At 44.7% G+C, this 15847-nt stretch overlaps 1 protein-coding gene across 2 annotated transcripts; it reads right to left on the minus strand.

Annotated features, from left to right (window-relative positions):
* Nucleotides 1–989: 989 nt before the first annotated feature.
* Nucleotides 990–11826, minus strand: rabep2 (rabaptin, RAB GTPase binding effector protein 2). Of its 2 annotated transcripts, none has more exons than XM_039764746.1 (13): nt 11579–11826; nt 11313–11507; nt 6577–6656; nt 5928–6308; nt 5557–5673; nt 2734–2832; nt 2191–2307; nt 2010–2112; nt 1842–1853; nt 1684–1739; nt 1503–1601; nt 1310–1426; nt 990–1218 (listed from the first exon to the last, which is right to left on the minus strand). In XM_039764746.1, exons 1-13 carry the CDS (start codon nt 11613–11615, stop codon nt 1117–1119), a joined length of 1515 nt encoding a protein of 504 aa, XP_039620680.1. In that variant the 5' UTR covers nt 11616–11826; the 3' UTR covers nt 990–1116. The 2 variants fall into 2 exon arrangements, with proteins under 2 accessions (XP_039620680.1, XP_039620681.1); XM_039764747.1 differs by having other exon boundaries at nt 11313–11492; nt 11579–11825.
* Nucleotides 11827–15847: the final 4021 nt, after the last annotated feature.

The following is a 15847-nucleotide window of genomic DNA, read 5'->3' on the forward strand; positions in this document are numbered from 1 at the left end:
GTTTAAGCAGAATTAAAGAAGTTAAAGAAATAATCAAATCAATGCAGTTTACTGATCTTGCCTCACATACTAGTCGGAAACATTAAACCGACAGCATGCAGAATGCCAAGGGCTCCACTCTACAGCCGTTTTTGAAATTTTCTGACATTTCTAAAGTTCTTGATGGCTCAACAAACACAACCAACCAACCAACCATTTTCCAACCCGCTGAATCTGAACACTGGGTCATGGGGTCTGCTGGAGCCAATCCCAGCCAACACAGGGCACAAGGCAGGAACCAATCCTGGGCAGGGTTACAACAAACACATCATTCACATTACTTTTAGACTGAAACGTAGCTGAATCACTTGTCACAAGTGATGTAATGAGAAGGGTTACGTTAAGCTTAATACAAATGTTCTTTTACCCGTGTTAACAAATTTGGATTCAGTGCAGGTCACAACGGCCAGCTGTCCACAGCCACTGAAGCTGCATTTCCTATACAACACTGCCAGGCCGCTTTATATCCCAAACGTGTTCCCTCTCCCCACACAGCACTATTAAGATCAGCACATCCTCACACACGTGGCAGCCATGTGTTTGTGCGTCTTGTGCTCACTGGTCAGAACCTGACTCATAAAATACGCACATGAAAAGCAGCTCCAGTGAAATAGCAACTCATGAACAAGGGGGCAGGAGACATGACATCCATCCAGTGCAGAACGCGTCTCCACCACAAGGAATAACAAGAGCCCAAAATGACTCTCACAAGGACACCTCAGCGCCTCCATATGAAGAGGGAGGTGAGGACCACCCCCTAACATTACAGCCCCCCTTAATGAGGACCTCACTAAAGCCCAAAACCAGCCACCCCCAGTTTGTCAAAGCCAGACTTGTGGCTCAACAACAAAGTCCAAACAATAGCCACCACACACCACGATCAGTAGAGACCCCAGTAGACCTCCCAGTCTGACCAGCCTCCCTCCAGAGACACAACACTGGAGTACCGATACAGTCATGTCATTCTTTATTCTGGGTTTAGAATCAGAAATCACCTGAGATGAAGTTCAACAGGCCAGCTGAGCAGTTCACCATTGAAGCCCACCCTTTTCCCGTGATCGCTCACTCTCGATTGGCTCAGTCTTCTTTGGTATCTTTGATATCAGACAGATGGGTCTGGTCCAGAATTTCCTTAATTTGATCCAAAGATTCGGCTTGGCGGACTTGCTCTAGCCGGACCTGTACAAAAAGAGTATTGTAAGACATGTGAGGCACACAACTGACGGCAGGTCCCATGAAGGTACATAAATTATGGGATGGACTGACCTACCTGCAGCATTTGGGACAACCGCACAAAGTCCCGCTGCACCACCTCGCTCGTGTCCAGCTCAGCCTGCAGCCGAAGGCTCTTGGTCCGTTCCTCTGCCAGCTGCTGCCTGAAGGCTTTCTACAAGGATAGAAAAGTAAGTGAGAATTGCATGTTCGCCAATTGTTGGACAAACAGCAGGATGGCAGAGGCCTACCTTCTCTGTATCATCCTCCTGCGCGCGCCTCTGCAGCTGGGCCAACACCTCCTTCATGTCAGACAGCTCACAGCGACTCTGTGCCAACTCTGATTCCAGCTGCAAATGAAAGCATGGGTGGTTGGCAAGGGACAAGAAGGCCCTCCTGGACTCTGCCTGGAGTGTCCCCTATAACACCTACCTGGAGCCTCTCGCTCTGGATGCGTTCAACTTCGGTTTTGAGACTAGTCAGCTGAACTATGAATGATAAAAGCGGAGAAGTGAGGGATACACATTCCCTTACATATGCATTAAACACACACACGCAGACCTACAGTGAAGCAGGCAATCAGGGCTCACCTTCTAGCACCTCTGATGTCCGTCAGGATAAAGACGACAGTAAAGAAGAAAGAGACACATGTTAGAAATTCTAAGCTGCTCTCTTCTTTAAAGATGGCGCACCAGGACAGTGGCACTTCTGTCCAAACACCCCTGGAGCCCCACAGGTCAATCCCCACAGTCACTCACCACTCATCTCTGTGCGAGTCTCCAACTGCTCTCTCAGGTTGATGATCTCAATGCGTAACCTCTCCTCCATGTGGCTGGGAGGTCCCTGTAGGTGAGGCATTTCCTGTGGGGCAGGGAGGTGTACTATGAGTGACTATGAGTCTCTTAGGAAGAAACCACCAAGATAAGGGTAAGGTCTCACCTGCACAGAGCCAAGGGCCCCAGAGTGTGGAGGGATGGTGCCCCGCAGACGTTGGTTTTCGGTGGACAGCCGTGTCAGCTCGTAACAGACCTTCCTGTGGGACTGGGAGAGCTCAGCCTGGAGGACAAACATATGGATGGTGACCAGTTCTACTGGTGTTACGCACCCATTGATGATCCATTTCTACAAGCTAAAGGCACTACAGGTCTATCTGCTTCCTGTTGGCACCTTAAGTTGAATGCCATTTTTAGAATTTAAAGGTAGACTGACACCATGCATAAAGAAATGAACTCATTTTGATTTTCCTCATTTTTTTTTTTTAAATGCTTATAGTTCACCTCACAGCATCAGAACCTCTTGGATTTTTCCAACATGATCCATTTCACTGTGGAATGTAACATAAGTGCAGTTAAAAGGGGAGCATTGGTCACCTGAACAATGAGGGAGGTCTACAGAAAATGTGATCATCAATCTTCAGATGGTCTGAGGATGACCAGGCACTTAAGTGGGGTCAACAAGCCACAGTCCCAGAGAAACACTTACCAGCTGCTCCTGCACCTGACTCTGCGATTGGCAGAACGTTTTCTGCAGGTCCTGCAACACCGACTCGGAGCTCTGAACTTGGCTGGTGAGCAGTGCCACCTGTAAAGCAGAAAGAGAGAGGGTGAACGGCGCCACCTAGATGACAAGCTGGCATTGTGCAGCACCCTCTGAGTAATGCTGAAGTGTAGCATCACCACCTGGAGGGCGTGCTGTCAAGGTGCAGTGTCCTGTACATTCTCGGCCTCTGCTACAGCATGTCTTAAACATGCAGTGGCTCAGCAGCTGCTTAAAAAGCAAACTCTTGATATTTTGACAATTGTGGACCCATCTCTAGAATTGTACAAAAGGTTGGCTTTTCCCTCGATTCTGTCGTCTGTTAGTAAACATGGCATCTTGTTTTAGAGCACTGCCGGCACAGAATCTGTCCTCTTGAAGGTGACAAATGTCCTTCTACTCGCCGTTGTCTCCTGTTTGATTATCACCACCTCCTTGAATGTCTTGAGCATAGAGCAGAATTTAAGGGCCCAGCACTCAGCTGGCTTTATTCATATCTTAAGCACAGAGCCGTTTCACTTCAGATTAGTGATTTGTTCTTCTTAGGAGACAATACCAGAAGAGGTGCCCCTCAAGGCTCCATTATAGGGCCTATGCTTATCTCCCACTAACTCTGAATGACATGAGCGTCCCTCAAGGCACTCAGTGATGGTCTTGACAAAATAAAATGGGAGATAGCTAATAACATCCTCCACCTAACTGACAACACATCAGGAGTCCTTTTATTTGGATGTACCAAATGTACTGAGAGTGTGTCCAAAAAAAAAAACAAAAACCCAAAGTGTCCCCACATATGAGAACACAAGACCAACACCTTGGTGTGATGCTTCATTCAGACCTCGGTTGTTAAGAGTACTGTAGTTCTTTTCAGCTCACAACAATTGCAGTCTTTAGGCCACTTCTCTCTTTTCATGACCCATCCACACTTGCACTTTGTCCAGACTAGATGACGATGATTGTCAGCGTGCAGAGATCAGTCAGACATGTCTGTCTTACTTACAGTCAGTGCGAAATGCAGCGGCTAGATGAGGAGACACATTACTCCATTTGAATGTCATGTCACTGGCTGCTGACCGTCTGATTCATGTTGAAGTGTTAAAGCGCTAAACGGTTGGCCCCTTCTTATACCGCTCATCTAGTTGGTCGATATTCTGCTTCTACGTCATTAAGATCTACCAGTCAGTTTCTGTTGGCTGATCCACAATTACAATATAAAATGAAAGGTGACCACCTGTGCCACAGCTTACGTCTATCACTCAGTACATGTGACAATAATGACTCTACAAACTATAACTTATATACCAGATCAGCTCCTTCTATTACTGTTCCAAAATCTTCACTCAAAACACAACTTTTTCTTTAGTCCCCTACAGCTGTCTACTATGTTTTATGTGTTCATCTTTGCATAATTACAGGTATGACATTTTTTGTGAGTTTTTTTATAACTTTTTCTGCAGCACTTTGGTCAACAAAAGTTGGTTTTCAATGCGTTTTAAAAATGCATTTGCTTTGTTCCATCCAGGGGACAATGGAGGAAAACTGGGAATGATATTAAATAAATACAGATACAAATTAAGAACTATATTGTGCATTGTGACATTAAATGATACACAGTACAAATAATTAAATGTGTATGAAATGAATGCATTTTGCTGCTTATTTCTTAAAATGTTTACTTCGTTATTTCAATAATCACACATGCAACATGACAACAACGGTCACTTTCAGCCATCGATATACGAGGCCTCAGTGACTGCTCGAGTAATTCTGACAAACCCACTTGTGGGGCCAGGAGTTCAGAGCAATCAAGAGGTGAGCCGCAATGTACAGTCACCAGTCGCACACCCGTGAGTGACACAAAGATGAAAGCTCAAGCCTCGGTGTGGGACGTGAGCACAAAGTGACTACTTCATTCAAAAAGCTCCAAACTCCAGAATCTCTGTCGGGAGTGTCTACTGGAAATGCGGCACTTGATGGCAGATGACCAATGCCCACTCTGCCTAATTTTGGCAGCCCTAGCTAGCTAGCTAACTCACTCTGACATTTTTTTCTTTTTTTACAAATACTTTATCTCATTCCATTGTTCACAATTGGGCCGCTCACTCCAGTCATTGTTTCAAACCTTCAGCAGCTACCTTTATTATTTCTCAAAGTTCATTTATAACACCTGAACAGATAGCAACATTTCCTTGGTAAATCGGTAGCTCTCCATGAAGTGGCATTACACCAAACTAGAGGAGTATTTTGTGATTTGTGTATTAGTTAGGAATAAGGCATAATCAATCGAGCAAAGATGATGCACCAATCCAAAAACAGGAGTCATTAGAGCCCACCCTCTCATCTTTAATGAATAAAAGTGACCAAGGCTTATGTCACACTGCCTGTGGTGTCACTGAAATAAAGAGATTGCAATATAATGAATAACTACATAAAAAGAGGCATTTCATTACTTATGCTCACACAGTACCCTATCAATATTTATTTATCGTCACATTGCACAATATACTTATTTAAAATATTCCACCTTAGAGGATGTGCACAGTAGAGTAGTGAGCCTCACACTCTGGAGGACACTCGGTATGCTAACAGCACCACCTGTTGGACATGACGAGTATTTGCAGCTACATCCTTACTTTGTTCAGAAACCCGCACAGCATCATGGAATGAGAAGTAAGCAGTGTAACACTGGCACTCAAGACAATGGCAGCCACTCGCTGTCCTGTCCAGATGCCATTGGCGCCTACTGGTACGTCCACTGCCCACACATACCTGCCTGCTCCACTCCTCAGCGCTCCTCTCCAGCTCTTCTTCCAGGCTGCTCCTCTCTTCTTTAACCCGGTCCAGTTCCACAGTGGTCTGGCTTAGTGAAGCCTGCAAGAGCTTCACCTGAGAGGGAATGGAGATGAAACTGAGATGAGTTGGGGTCCGGTAACATAAAAGGGCATGACTGGGAGCCAAAGGTCACTGCTTCTCCAGTTCACACTTGAGACCTAATGACACAATAACACAGATGGGACTGGAGGTCTTTCTCATTGTCTGTCTACCACCAGACAACTGAGGTACTATCTGGCAGTGTGATGTTGCAACTGTCCCACTCCGATCCCCCCAACTGCCCAGAATCAGTGCCAGCAGCCCGTTACCTCGGCATGCAGGTGATTCCACTCACTCTCTGGGACGACCCTGTGCCCTGGTGGCGGGATGTAGATGGCTTCAGGAACGAGTGTCCCAGAGGATATCACCGAAGCTGTGTCTTCCTGCTCTGGCCCAAAACGGCGCCTAATGGAAGGTGTACTTAGTGAGAACGAAGCCAGTGAGGCACTATCACAGTTGCGGGCAAACATGTCGCCCCCGCCCTGCAGCTCCAAGTCAAACAGTCCGGCTGCTTCGGACTCCTCTGCGAGCTCTGCACTGCCTGTCTGAACTCCCTCCAGATCCACCTGAAAGATCTCCGATGGATCTCTTTCTCCATCTGCCAGGGTTTGTGACTGGTCTTTTGAGGGAGAGGCTGTTGGGTGACAGGCCTGAAGGACACAAGAACAATAAAAATGTGAAAGAGGACATCAGTGACCAGTCATGGGGCACCATCCTACCTGACTCCAGTTCAGACTGGGAGTAACAGACGACAGTGCCTGACTTCTACATACTGTACACCTACAATCTGCTGTCCTAAAGACAGAACTCTTTTACATGGAGACAATCAAGTGGAAGGTCAGGGTGGGCCTGAGGAGTCACTTGTTGTATTCTGAAATCAGTAGTATGCTGGACTAAAAAAGACCAAGTTCTCCTTACCTGCCCTGTGTCGGGGTCCGCTCCCTGGCATTTCTGGGCTTTCAGAGATTTTGTCTGGGCTGTGAAGGCAGCAGAAGACCCTGTGGGGTAGAAGAAGGAGTCAAGGTACACAGACCTGGTACCCTCTGCTTGACCAGTGGAGCTTTCAACATGAAGCCTTCCCTCATCTTACTTTGTCCCATCACAGCTGCCTTTACACACCCCTAGGCCCTGCTTCCCATCTTACATATCTCTGACGTCCCGATGCGCTTAGTAATTGTCATTAGGAAGGTTTTGAGAGAAACGGCTATGGGGGAGCAGGAACAGTTCTGGGGTGAATGGCTGAGAAAGGACAAAGGACAATCTTTAATTTTGAAGTCAAACATTTGCTATAATCTGACAAACAACAGATCAACACAACTAAACTGGAAGCGAACTGGGCCGAGTCTTTGAAGTTAAGGCTGGTTGTGCATACAAAATATTTACACACTGGAGTGACAATATCTCAACGGAGTAGACGCTAAGAAAACATCATAGCAATGGGAGCCTAATAATAATATTATACCAAGCTCTGGTTAATTTTGGAAATGGGTTACTATGTGGTGACTTTGGCATTACTAGGACCCCACAAGCCCCCCATGGCACAGTCCTTGATTGTCATCAAATAGTAGAAAGTTCTGGTTTCCATTAAACATGTCTTAAGCCTTCCAGTTGTCAAAAGGTAGCAGACCAAGGCCATTAACTGTGCTGTGGTTAATTCCACATCCAATCTATGGAGCGCTTTCCACAAAAACCTCATCAGCACGCCGCCCGATGGCTCAGCACACACATCTCTGTATGAAAGCACATTGTGGGCTGTGCACTGGGATTGAATCAGGCTGACTGGGCTGTGCACTGGGATTGAATCAGGCTGACTGTGATGTGACTGGGATTGAATCAGGCTGACTGGGCTGTGCACTGAGATTGAATCAGGCTGACTGGGCTGTAACTGGGATTGAATCAGGCTGACTGGGCTGTAACTGGGATTGAATCAGGCTGACTGGGCTGTGCACTGGGATTGAATCAGGCTGCCTGTGATGTGACTGGGATTGAATCAGGCTGACTGGGCTGTGCACTGGGATTGAATCAGGCTGACTGGGCTGTGACTGGGATTGAATCAGGCTGACTGGGCTGTGCACTGGGATTGAATCAGGCTGACTGGGCTGTGACTGGGATTGAATCAGGCTGACTGGGCTGTGCACTGGGATTGAATCAGGCTGACTAGGCTGACTTTACACTACCATTAGAGTACCAAGTGCTGTGTAAACTCCATTTATTTATATTTATTGTTGTTATAACCCACTAAAGCAGGAAAACAAAGCCCCCCGGACCCCGTTAGTCACCTTTGAAGGCCAAGTTATTTTTTGTTTGGCTTTTCTTCTGCGTGTGTAGTATCACTATTATAGCTCTTTTTGTTCTGTTTAAACCCTCTCAGATATATTAATAAGGTCCTTCTGGTGTGTACTGTTTATCTTCTTATTTGAATTTGATGCCGTTTGCAGTTTTTTTGTGCTATAAAATGGTGAATGTTTTATATAAGATTAAGATTTTCCACTTAGCACGGCACAGTAAATTGGGTAATAACATATATATTGTGACGTGTCTTACTGCTGCATGTGCTGCAGGGAGTGGAATACGTCAAAAATAACTTCATAAATTAAGTCAAATTCACATTTCACATGTGTCAATAATGCATGTGCTTCTGAAAATTACGAGTACAATTCTCAAGCGTGAACAAACCGTCAGAAATACGGCTTTGGACCCAAAAAGGGAATTCTCTATCAAAGAAGAAACCATTGAGTTTTGTTACTATGCATGTGCCACAAAGGTGGAAAGATGGAGTTATTTTGACAGCCATCGTGCTTCATACTGAGCTCCCTTACGGCGACTCCAAAGGGCAAAACACAAAAAACAAAATAAAAGAGAACAATGAAATGAATGAAATCAGGACAACATGCAATTAACAATAAAAAGTGAGAGCATGAAACGAACAAAAGAATGTTGGTGCGTTTTAAACTTTACATAACGTCTTAGCCGAGCGTCCAGATCTTTGTTATACGTGTACAGGAGAGCGAGATGTCGCAGAAGCCCCCCATTCTTCAGATTTCAGCAGACTTAATCATAGATTTGGGGTTGGGGGGCACTGAATTATTACCACCTCCCCCTGGAGGATATGAATATATACAAAACAGATGGAAAGATCGGGGTCTTTGCACAACACGAACTTCTAAAGCAGCCCCTCATGACGACGCTGTTTTCAAGTGTTTTTTGTTTTTTTTAACGCTGCCGATTTTGCTGTGGAAGCACCGATTTAGGAGTGCGGAGAGTTACGCCCTTATAATGGAGGAATATTTAGGACAAGAATAAATAAGCATAATAAATGGAAAACTGTCAAATATAACAATAAATACATAATTACATTAAAAACAGGAGTTTGCATGTTCTCCCCGTGTCCAAAGCCATGCAGGTTAGGTCCTAAATTGTGTCTGTGTGTGTGTATTTGCCCGCGATGGACTGGTGCCCTAGGCTTGTTGGGATGGGCACTGGCAGACCCCCACGACCCTGTTCAGGAGAAAGCAGGTTTGAAAATGACGGACTGACATAAAGGGATAAGCAACAAAAGGCATACTTAGTGAGCCATTTATTTATTTATACTTGCATTTCATGTTGCTATTATTTATTTAGTGCCACATTTCACAATACTTTTATGTATCTGTGTGTTTATCTATGCATCAGTCCAGTTTCTGAACCCACTTTATCCTGAGCAGATGCTGGAGCCTATCCCAGGAAGCCTAAACCTCCTTTCTTTTCTTTTGTCTGTGCCAATTAGATATCACATGCAGTAAACCTCATTCATCAGATTACAGTGTGCCAACTTTGACTGTCAGTATGGCCCACGTAAGCATGTTGGGCCAAGAAAATTTAAAAAGACCTCCGTTTTGTTACAAAGTTATTTAAATTAGCGTGGTCCAGTGCCACTTAACCCTTTGTAATGGCGACTGAGCATCAGAGTGAAACCTATTCATTGGATAAGCCAAGTTTGCCAGCCAACATGACCCATTAACTCTCACTGGGCCAGGTAAATCTCAGCTGTGATATAAAAAAGAAAATCTTGTCACAAAGCTATGAAAACAGGGTGCCAAAATGCTGCCCAACCCTCTACAGTGCCTGTTAAACATCAAAGTTAATCCTAGTCATTAAAAATGGGAATGTGACAAATTTGCCAGTCAATTTGAGCCGCATACTCACATCAGTCTGTGCAAAACTCAACTGCAACTTCACAAAATCATCTGCATTTCTTCAAAACACCATTTAACCTGTTACAGTGCCCATTAAACATCACAGTTAATTTCCTTTATTGCCAAGTTTTCCAGTCAGCCTGACCCCTGTAACCACAAATCTCAACTCTACTACAACTGCAAAGCTATTCACTTTTCTCTGAAAGTGGGTAATAACCATGTATAATGCCAGTCGAATATCACACTGAAATCTGTTTATTTGATTCATGGGAATATGACAAATTTCCCAGTCCACTGGACCCATGTACCCAAAGTTCAACCGCAATTTAACAAAGGCATCATACGTTTCTCAAAACTAGTGTAGCCCAATGCCATCTAACCCTCTGCAGTGCCCTTTAAACATCTAATTCCACTCATTAGATATGGGAATGTGCCACCTTTGCCTGTCAATTTGACCATTTATCCACCTCAGATATAACAAAGGCATCTGTCTTGTCACAATGCCGTGAAAAGGCGGCAACTGAACCGACGACCAAAGCATTAACCGCATATGTGAACTCCATCGTTCCACCTCGTGGCACATGCGCAGTAGCAAAAATCGAGTGTTTCTTCTTCGATAGAGAATTCTGCGTGACAGTTTGTTCACTCTTGAGAATTGTACTCGTAATATTTAGACGTTCAAGCGTAACTGACATGTGTGAAGTGTAAATTTGACTTACATTATTACGAGTTATTTTTGACATCGATCTTACTCCATAGTGGTAAACAGGGTTGGGGTGTAGTCTTGGGGAAAGTTCTTTGTGAGGGCTCGGGACACGTCTTTAGAGAGCCAGGAGTCCGGATTAATTAACAGAGAAAAGGAGTGGCGTGTGGCTGGCGTGGAGAGGCACTGTAGTAGTTAGGAAGACAGCATCAGGGCGAAGACGGAGCGAATTTTTAAAGGACAAGCGAGAGGCACAGATGACGAAGGCGACCTGTTTTCATTATTTTGGAGGTGTCCCCGTCACCCAGACAACGGGTGGCGGTAGGACATCTTATACACCGCGGAAAAACAAATAAAATGTCAGCGGACATTTGGAAGATTTCCCAGGATATGTGGCTTATTTGCCGAGTCGTCAAAATATATATAAAGAAATCTAACTGTACTTAATGTCTTCAATAATGTAACAAATCTCGATTTCCAAAACGTCACGATAATTTGTCCGGTCTGAACCCCCCACCGTCTCCCCGGTGCTACTCAAGGATCTGTAACTCTGACCGTGAGACGTCTCCGCCTGCACACCTCGGGGAGATTAGGCGGGTTGGGCGATGATTGGCTGGATGGCTATCAACCCCGCCCATCTCGAGTACATGGGCGGTCCTAAGTTCAACGTCCCGCAGTCGCTTCCACTGCGCATGCCCCATCTGCCATACGAATCACTACGATGCCCACTTCCTCTCGGGGTACCCCCGCCCAGGGCCTCCCGTATGGAGCCTCACCTGTGATGGCGGACCGCAAACTGTCCAGCTGCTCTCGGCAGCGCCGACACATGTCCTCGACGGCCTGCTCTTTGGTGCTTTCAGACGCCAGCGCCGCAGCCCGCATGTCCTCCACTTCCCGTAACACATCCACCAGCTGGGCCTGCAGCCGGGCCGCCAGCCTGCCGGAGTCGCAGGCATCTGTAACGAGAGACGCTGAATGAGGAAGCTTTGTACGCGGGCTGCTCTGACACTCGAGTGCTTCTCACTCGTCGAGCGGTGCTTACCACTGGTGTCGGATAACTCGTCGGGTGCAGCCTCCATTTCTCCCAAGCGGGGTTTGCGTTTGTAGACGCTTGCTGCTCCCCAGGAAGCCGCGTCCCGCCCCAGCGGCGGAAACACGTAGCGCCACGGCGGCTTAGACTGGAGTCACGAGGCGGGGAGCCGCAGGCGGGTTAGCAGTTTGCCGAGGACTAAAAGAGAACCCGAAAAAAGTCACTTTAGACTACAGAACAGACGGTACCGGCAATAATAGGGTGGGGCAAAAAGCGAAGGAGGCGTGGCTTACGTTATACTGGCACATTCACCCTTGTAAACAAATCCACCCACAAATGTCAAGCCTTATGATGGCAAAGATTTGAAATGACTTTAGTAACAAACCTCAACCAGTCCACACGTTTAGGGTCATACAGGGAAGAGAGGTGTAAACTGAGACCACTGTGGATGTCACCCGACCCTGCCAGCTGCGGTGGGTGTCACCACCTGCTTTAAATTCTAATGGAACCCTTTGGCAGACACCAAATGGTCCATTTAAGTTTAAGGCCGTTGTGCCATCTGTAGCTAGGGGCACTGTGTATTAATTTAAGCATTTGTAGGTTGTCAGTGTCAAATTAGCAAGTGCAGGGCACTACACATGGGAAGCTCTCCAAATGGCGATGTGCTAGTGGGTAACACGCTTTGGCAGTTGAGTTTAATTCTTGTAAGTGATCTGCCTCAACTGCTTGGGGGAAGCCCTGATCAGCCATGCAGAGAAATGGTCATGTAGCACCTGGGTGAAGTTTATGAAGTGCCTTTGATAAAAACAGAAAAGCTGATAACAGCAGCAGCAATAAACAACAATGACAGTTAATAAGAGTCACTCGGTGGAAATGCACAGAGATACCAGTATGTGCCATCACAGGAGGCTCTGGTATATCAAATGTGGACAGTTAGGGGTCTCTTCATTCAGGTGTCCTTTCTTGGTGGTTTTCTCAGATAAAATCTCATCCTATTTTTTCACTTGAGTTTCAGGTGAAATTCACAAACCTGGCATGCAGATACAGAGGAATGCCCCCTTCTAATTGAAGCCCATGATGCTGCCATTGGTTGGGTTAATCTGATTGATGCCAGCATACCTTTTGTAAAGCCTTTAATGTTTTGGTCACAGATTTCTGTCACCAGGTGATCCACATAAGTGTCAAACTATCATAGGAAATCTCAAAATATATAAAAAAATAAAATATCTAAGCTGATATACAAGTGCCCAGTGGTGAGCCACATGTCTGTACAGTGCCAGTGCCGTGAGGCTTGTGCCACAATCACAGATTTGCAGATTAAACACATTTTACAAAAGAGATACAAGATAATGAAAGCTATCAAAAAATAACAGAAGCTCACCCTTTATCAGCTGTTACATAACTGAATGAATTTTTTTAGCATTTACATATCTGATTCTTTAACAATTATACAGTCATGTGAAAAAGTAAGTACACCCCTTGGAAATTGACAAACATTAGGTCTTCATGCACACAGTGCTGGCAGATAAAGCTGATATACCTGAGCAACAACACAAGGAGACTGGGGCGTCTCTGCCATTTATTTAAGAAAAATCTCAATAGCTGTGATGGTCTACAGGTGAAAAAGTAAGTCCACCCTTGAAGCTGATATTGCCCCCTTTAGCAGAAATAATTTCTCATTTCCGATTAGCATAACTGCCCGGCAGTCCCTGATACTCACTTGGCGCCCACTCCTCCACTCACAATTCCTTCAGTTGTAAGAAGTTTGTGGTTTTTCTTGGGTTTCCTGCCTGCTTCTACATTTTAATGAGATTTAAAGCAGGGCTTTGACTAGCTGGCCAGTCCATAACCCTTCATTTCGTCTTTTTGAGACATTCTTTTGTGGGTTTGCTAGCACACATCAGGTTATTATCATATTGAAAGGCCCAGCTCTGCTTCAGCTTTAGGACAGATGGCCTCGCATTCTCCTCCAGCACACTTTCATAGCTGACTCGAAGACTGCAAGCTGCCCAAAGCAACGCCAAACCAGAACATTCTTGCCACCATGTTTCGCTGTTGACATGAGGGTCTTCTCCTGAAATGCTGTTACTGTGGCCAGTCAACTCCATCTTTGATTCATATGTTCCAGAAGGCCTTCCCTTCACACTGGATGTTCAATGACAAGGTGTCGTCTCGCTCTGATGTTCTGCAGGGGCAGCAAAGTCTTTTTCCTGGTACACCTCGTATGCCAGTCAGATTTGTGCCATATCTTTCTAATTAGAGATGCATGCCCTTTGACACCAACTGTTGGCAAAAGTTATCTGCAAATCCTACAATCAAATGTTTGGGTTTCTCTGAGATTTCTTTTAATATCAAGCGGTCATCTCTTAGGCTCGGTTTGCTGGGGTTGCCACTCCTGGACAAATTAGGAGTTGTTTCAAATCGACATCATTTGTAGATTGTAGGTTTTCCTTACAGGCGAATGGCTGATTTCCCAAATTTTTGATGTTCTTTCCTAACCACTTGCCAGATTCCAAGGCATCCACAGCCTTCATTCAGAGGGCCGTCGTGGGCTCTTTTGAACTTGGCGCGATGACACCACACACGTCTATAGTAAAGACCCTCCATACCTGTGCTTTAAATAAAACCGTCGGGTCCACCTGCAGACTCTCTAAGGAGGTTCTCATCACTGGCACCTGAGTCTGATTTAATGGAGGGTGGATTTATGTCTTCCATGTTGCAAATCTGCATTTTTGTTCATTTAAATTATGAGAATGATTTTTGACATTTGATGTGTCATTTCTTCAATAGGTCACCTTTACCTGTAGGCACTGTTTGCATGAAGACTGAATGTTTACCCGCTCCATTTTATTGAAAAAGTCAACAGTTTCCGTGAGGTGTACTTACTTTTACACATGACTATATTATCAAAAAGTCACAGGACAGCAAAGCGCTATATGTTGGCACAGAATCAAAGTGCACTAGGATGCCATAAACCATTACCAGAGAGTAAGGTGCTACCCACCTTAATAAAAGGCTACTTGTCGGGCTGTTTGTTTGCTGTGTCTGTGTCGTTCCAACAGGTGGTGCACCATAAACATTTGGAGTAATGAAATACATCGAGCAAGGGAAAGCCTCTATATCAGGGGTGGCAAGCTCCAGTCCTGGAGTGCCGCAGTGGCTGCAGGTTTTCATTCTAACCATCTTCTTCATTAGTTTTTGCTGCTAATTAACTTCCTTTGCCTTCATTTTAATTAACTTGATTCAGGTCCCTTAGTTGTTTCTTTTTCTTTAATTTGCTGCCAAACAATAATGAGACACAAAACAAGATGCCACATGACCAGCTCACCATCACACAATATCTGAAAATAAAGAAAGGAGAAGGTCTCAGCATGTTTGATCTCTCAGGTCCCCATAAGATTTTGACAATATTCTTGGAAAAAACAGAAAATCAACAGTTATGGAAATGTCTGCTGTGTCAGAATGAGAGCAACAACAAGCCATGGAATTAAATAACGAGTTTAATTAACAGCAAGAATTGGCTTCTCATTAAGAAACTGGTTGGAGTGAAATTAGTTGGAGTTTGAAGCCCCAATTTAGCTGGTCACTTGTTGACTTGTTTCTTGTTTGGCTGCCATTTAATGAAGAAAATAATTCATTCAGAGCACTGAATCCTTAAAAACAGGGCTATTAAAATGAAGGGAAAAAGCAGTTAATTAGCAGTGAAAACTGGTCACTGATTAGGAAAAGGGTTGGAATGAAAACCTGCAGCCACTGCGGCACTCCAGGACTGGGGTTTGCCACCCTTGTTCTATATAAATGAAATGTTTTATTATTATTATTATTATTATTATTATTATTATTATTATTATTACATTGTCATTCCAACAGATGGCGCATCACAAACATTAACACTGCTTTTATGGATCCTATACAAACATTTCTACTAATGCGTTTTGATACTACAAATGTTTGATGTGCCATCTGTTGGAATGACTAATGCTATACATTTTATTACTACAGTACATGTATTACACAATACCTTCCAGTAAATGGTGCACTGCAAGTGTTAGCACTGAGGTTTACGTTGATGACTTACGTTTCAATCCACCTTAGATGGGAAGCACAACTAATATATTATTACAGAGTGACATGACAGCAAGGTGCTATATAATAACAGCGTTATGGGGTCATAAGGCACTATGTAATATCACAGAGTCACAGAATAGTAAGGTGGTATATATTATGACAGACACAGTGCAGTAAAGTGCTATGTCGCACCACAGAGTCACAGGACCACAG

The sequence above is a fragment of the Polypterus senegalus genome, chromosome 10 (genome assembly GCF_016835505.1).
Source record: "Polypterus senegalus isolate Bchr_013 chromosome 10, ASM1683550v1, whole genome shotgun sequence".
NCBI lineage: Eukaryota > Metazoa > Chordata > Cladistia > Polypteriformes > Polypteridae > Polypterus > Polypterus senegalus.

Bases quoted from the DNA above. Each gene is read 5' to 3' on its own strand.
- rabep2 (XM_039764746.1), bottom strand. From the start codon at position 11,615: ATGGAGGCTGCACCCGACGAGTTATCCGACACCAGTG. The intron at 6,309-6,576 runs GTAAGGAGAACT...TGTGTCCTTCAG, and splicing joins CGGACCCCGACACAGGGCAG to GCCTGTCACCCAACAGCCTC. The intron at 5,674-5,927 runs GTAACGGGCTGC...ATTCCCTCTCAG, and splicing joins GGAATCACCTGCATGCCGAG to GTGAAGCTCTTGCAGGCTTC.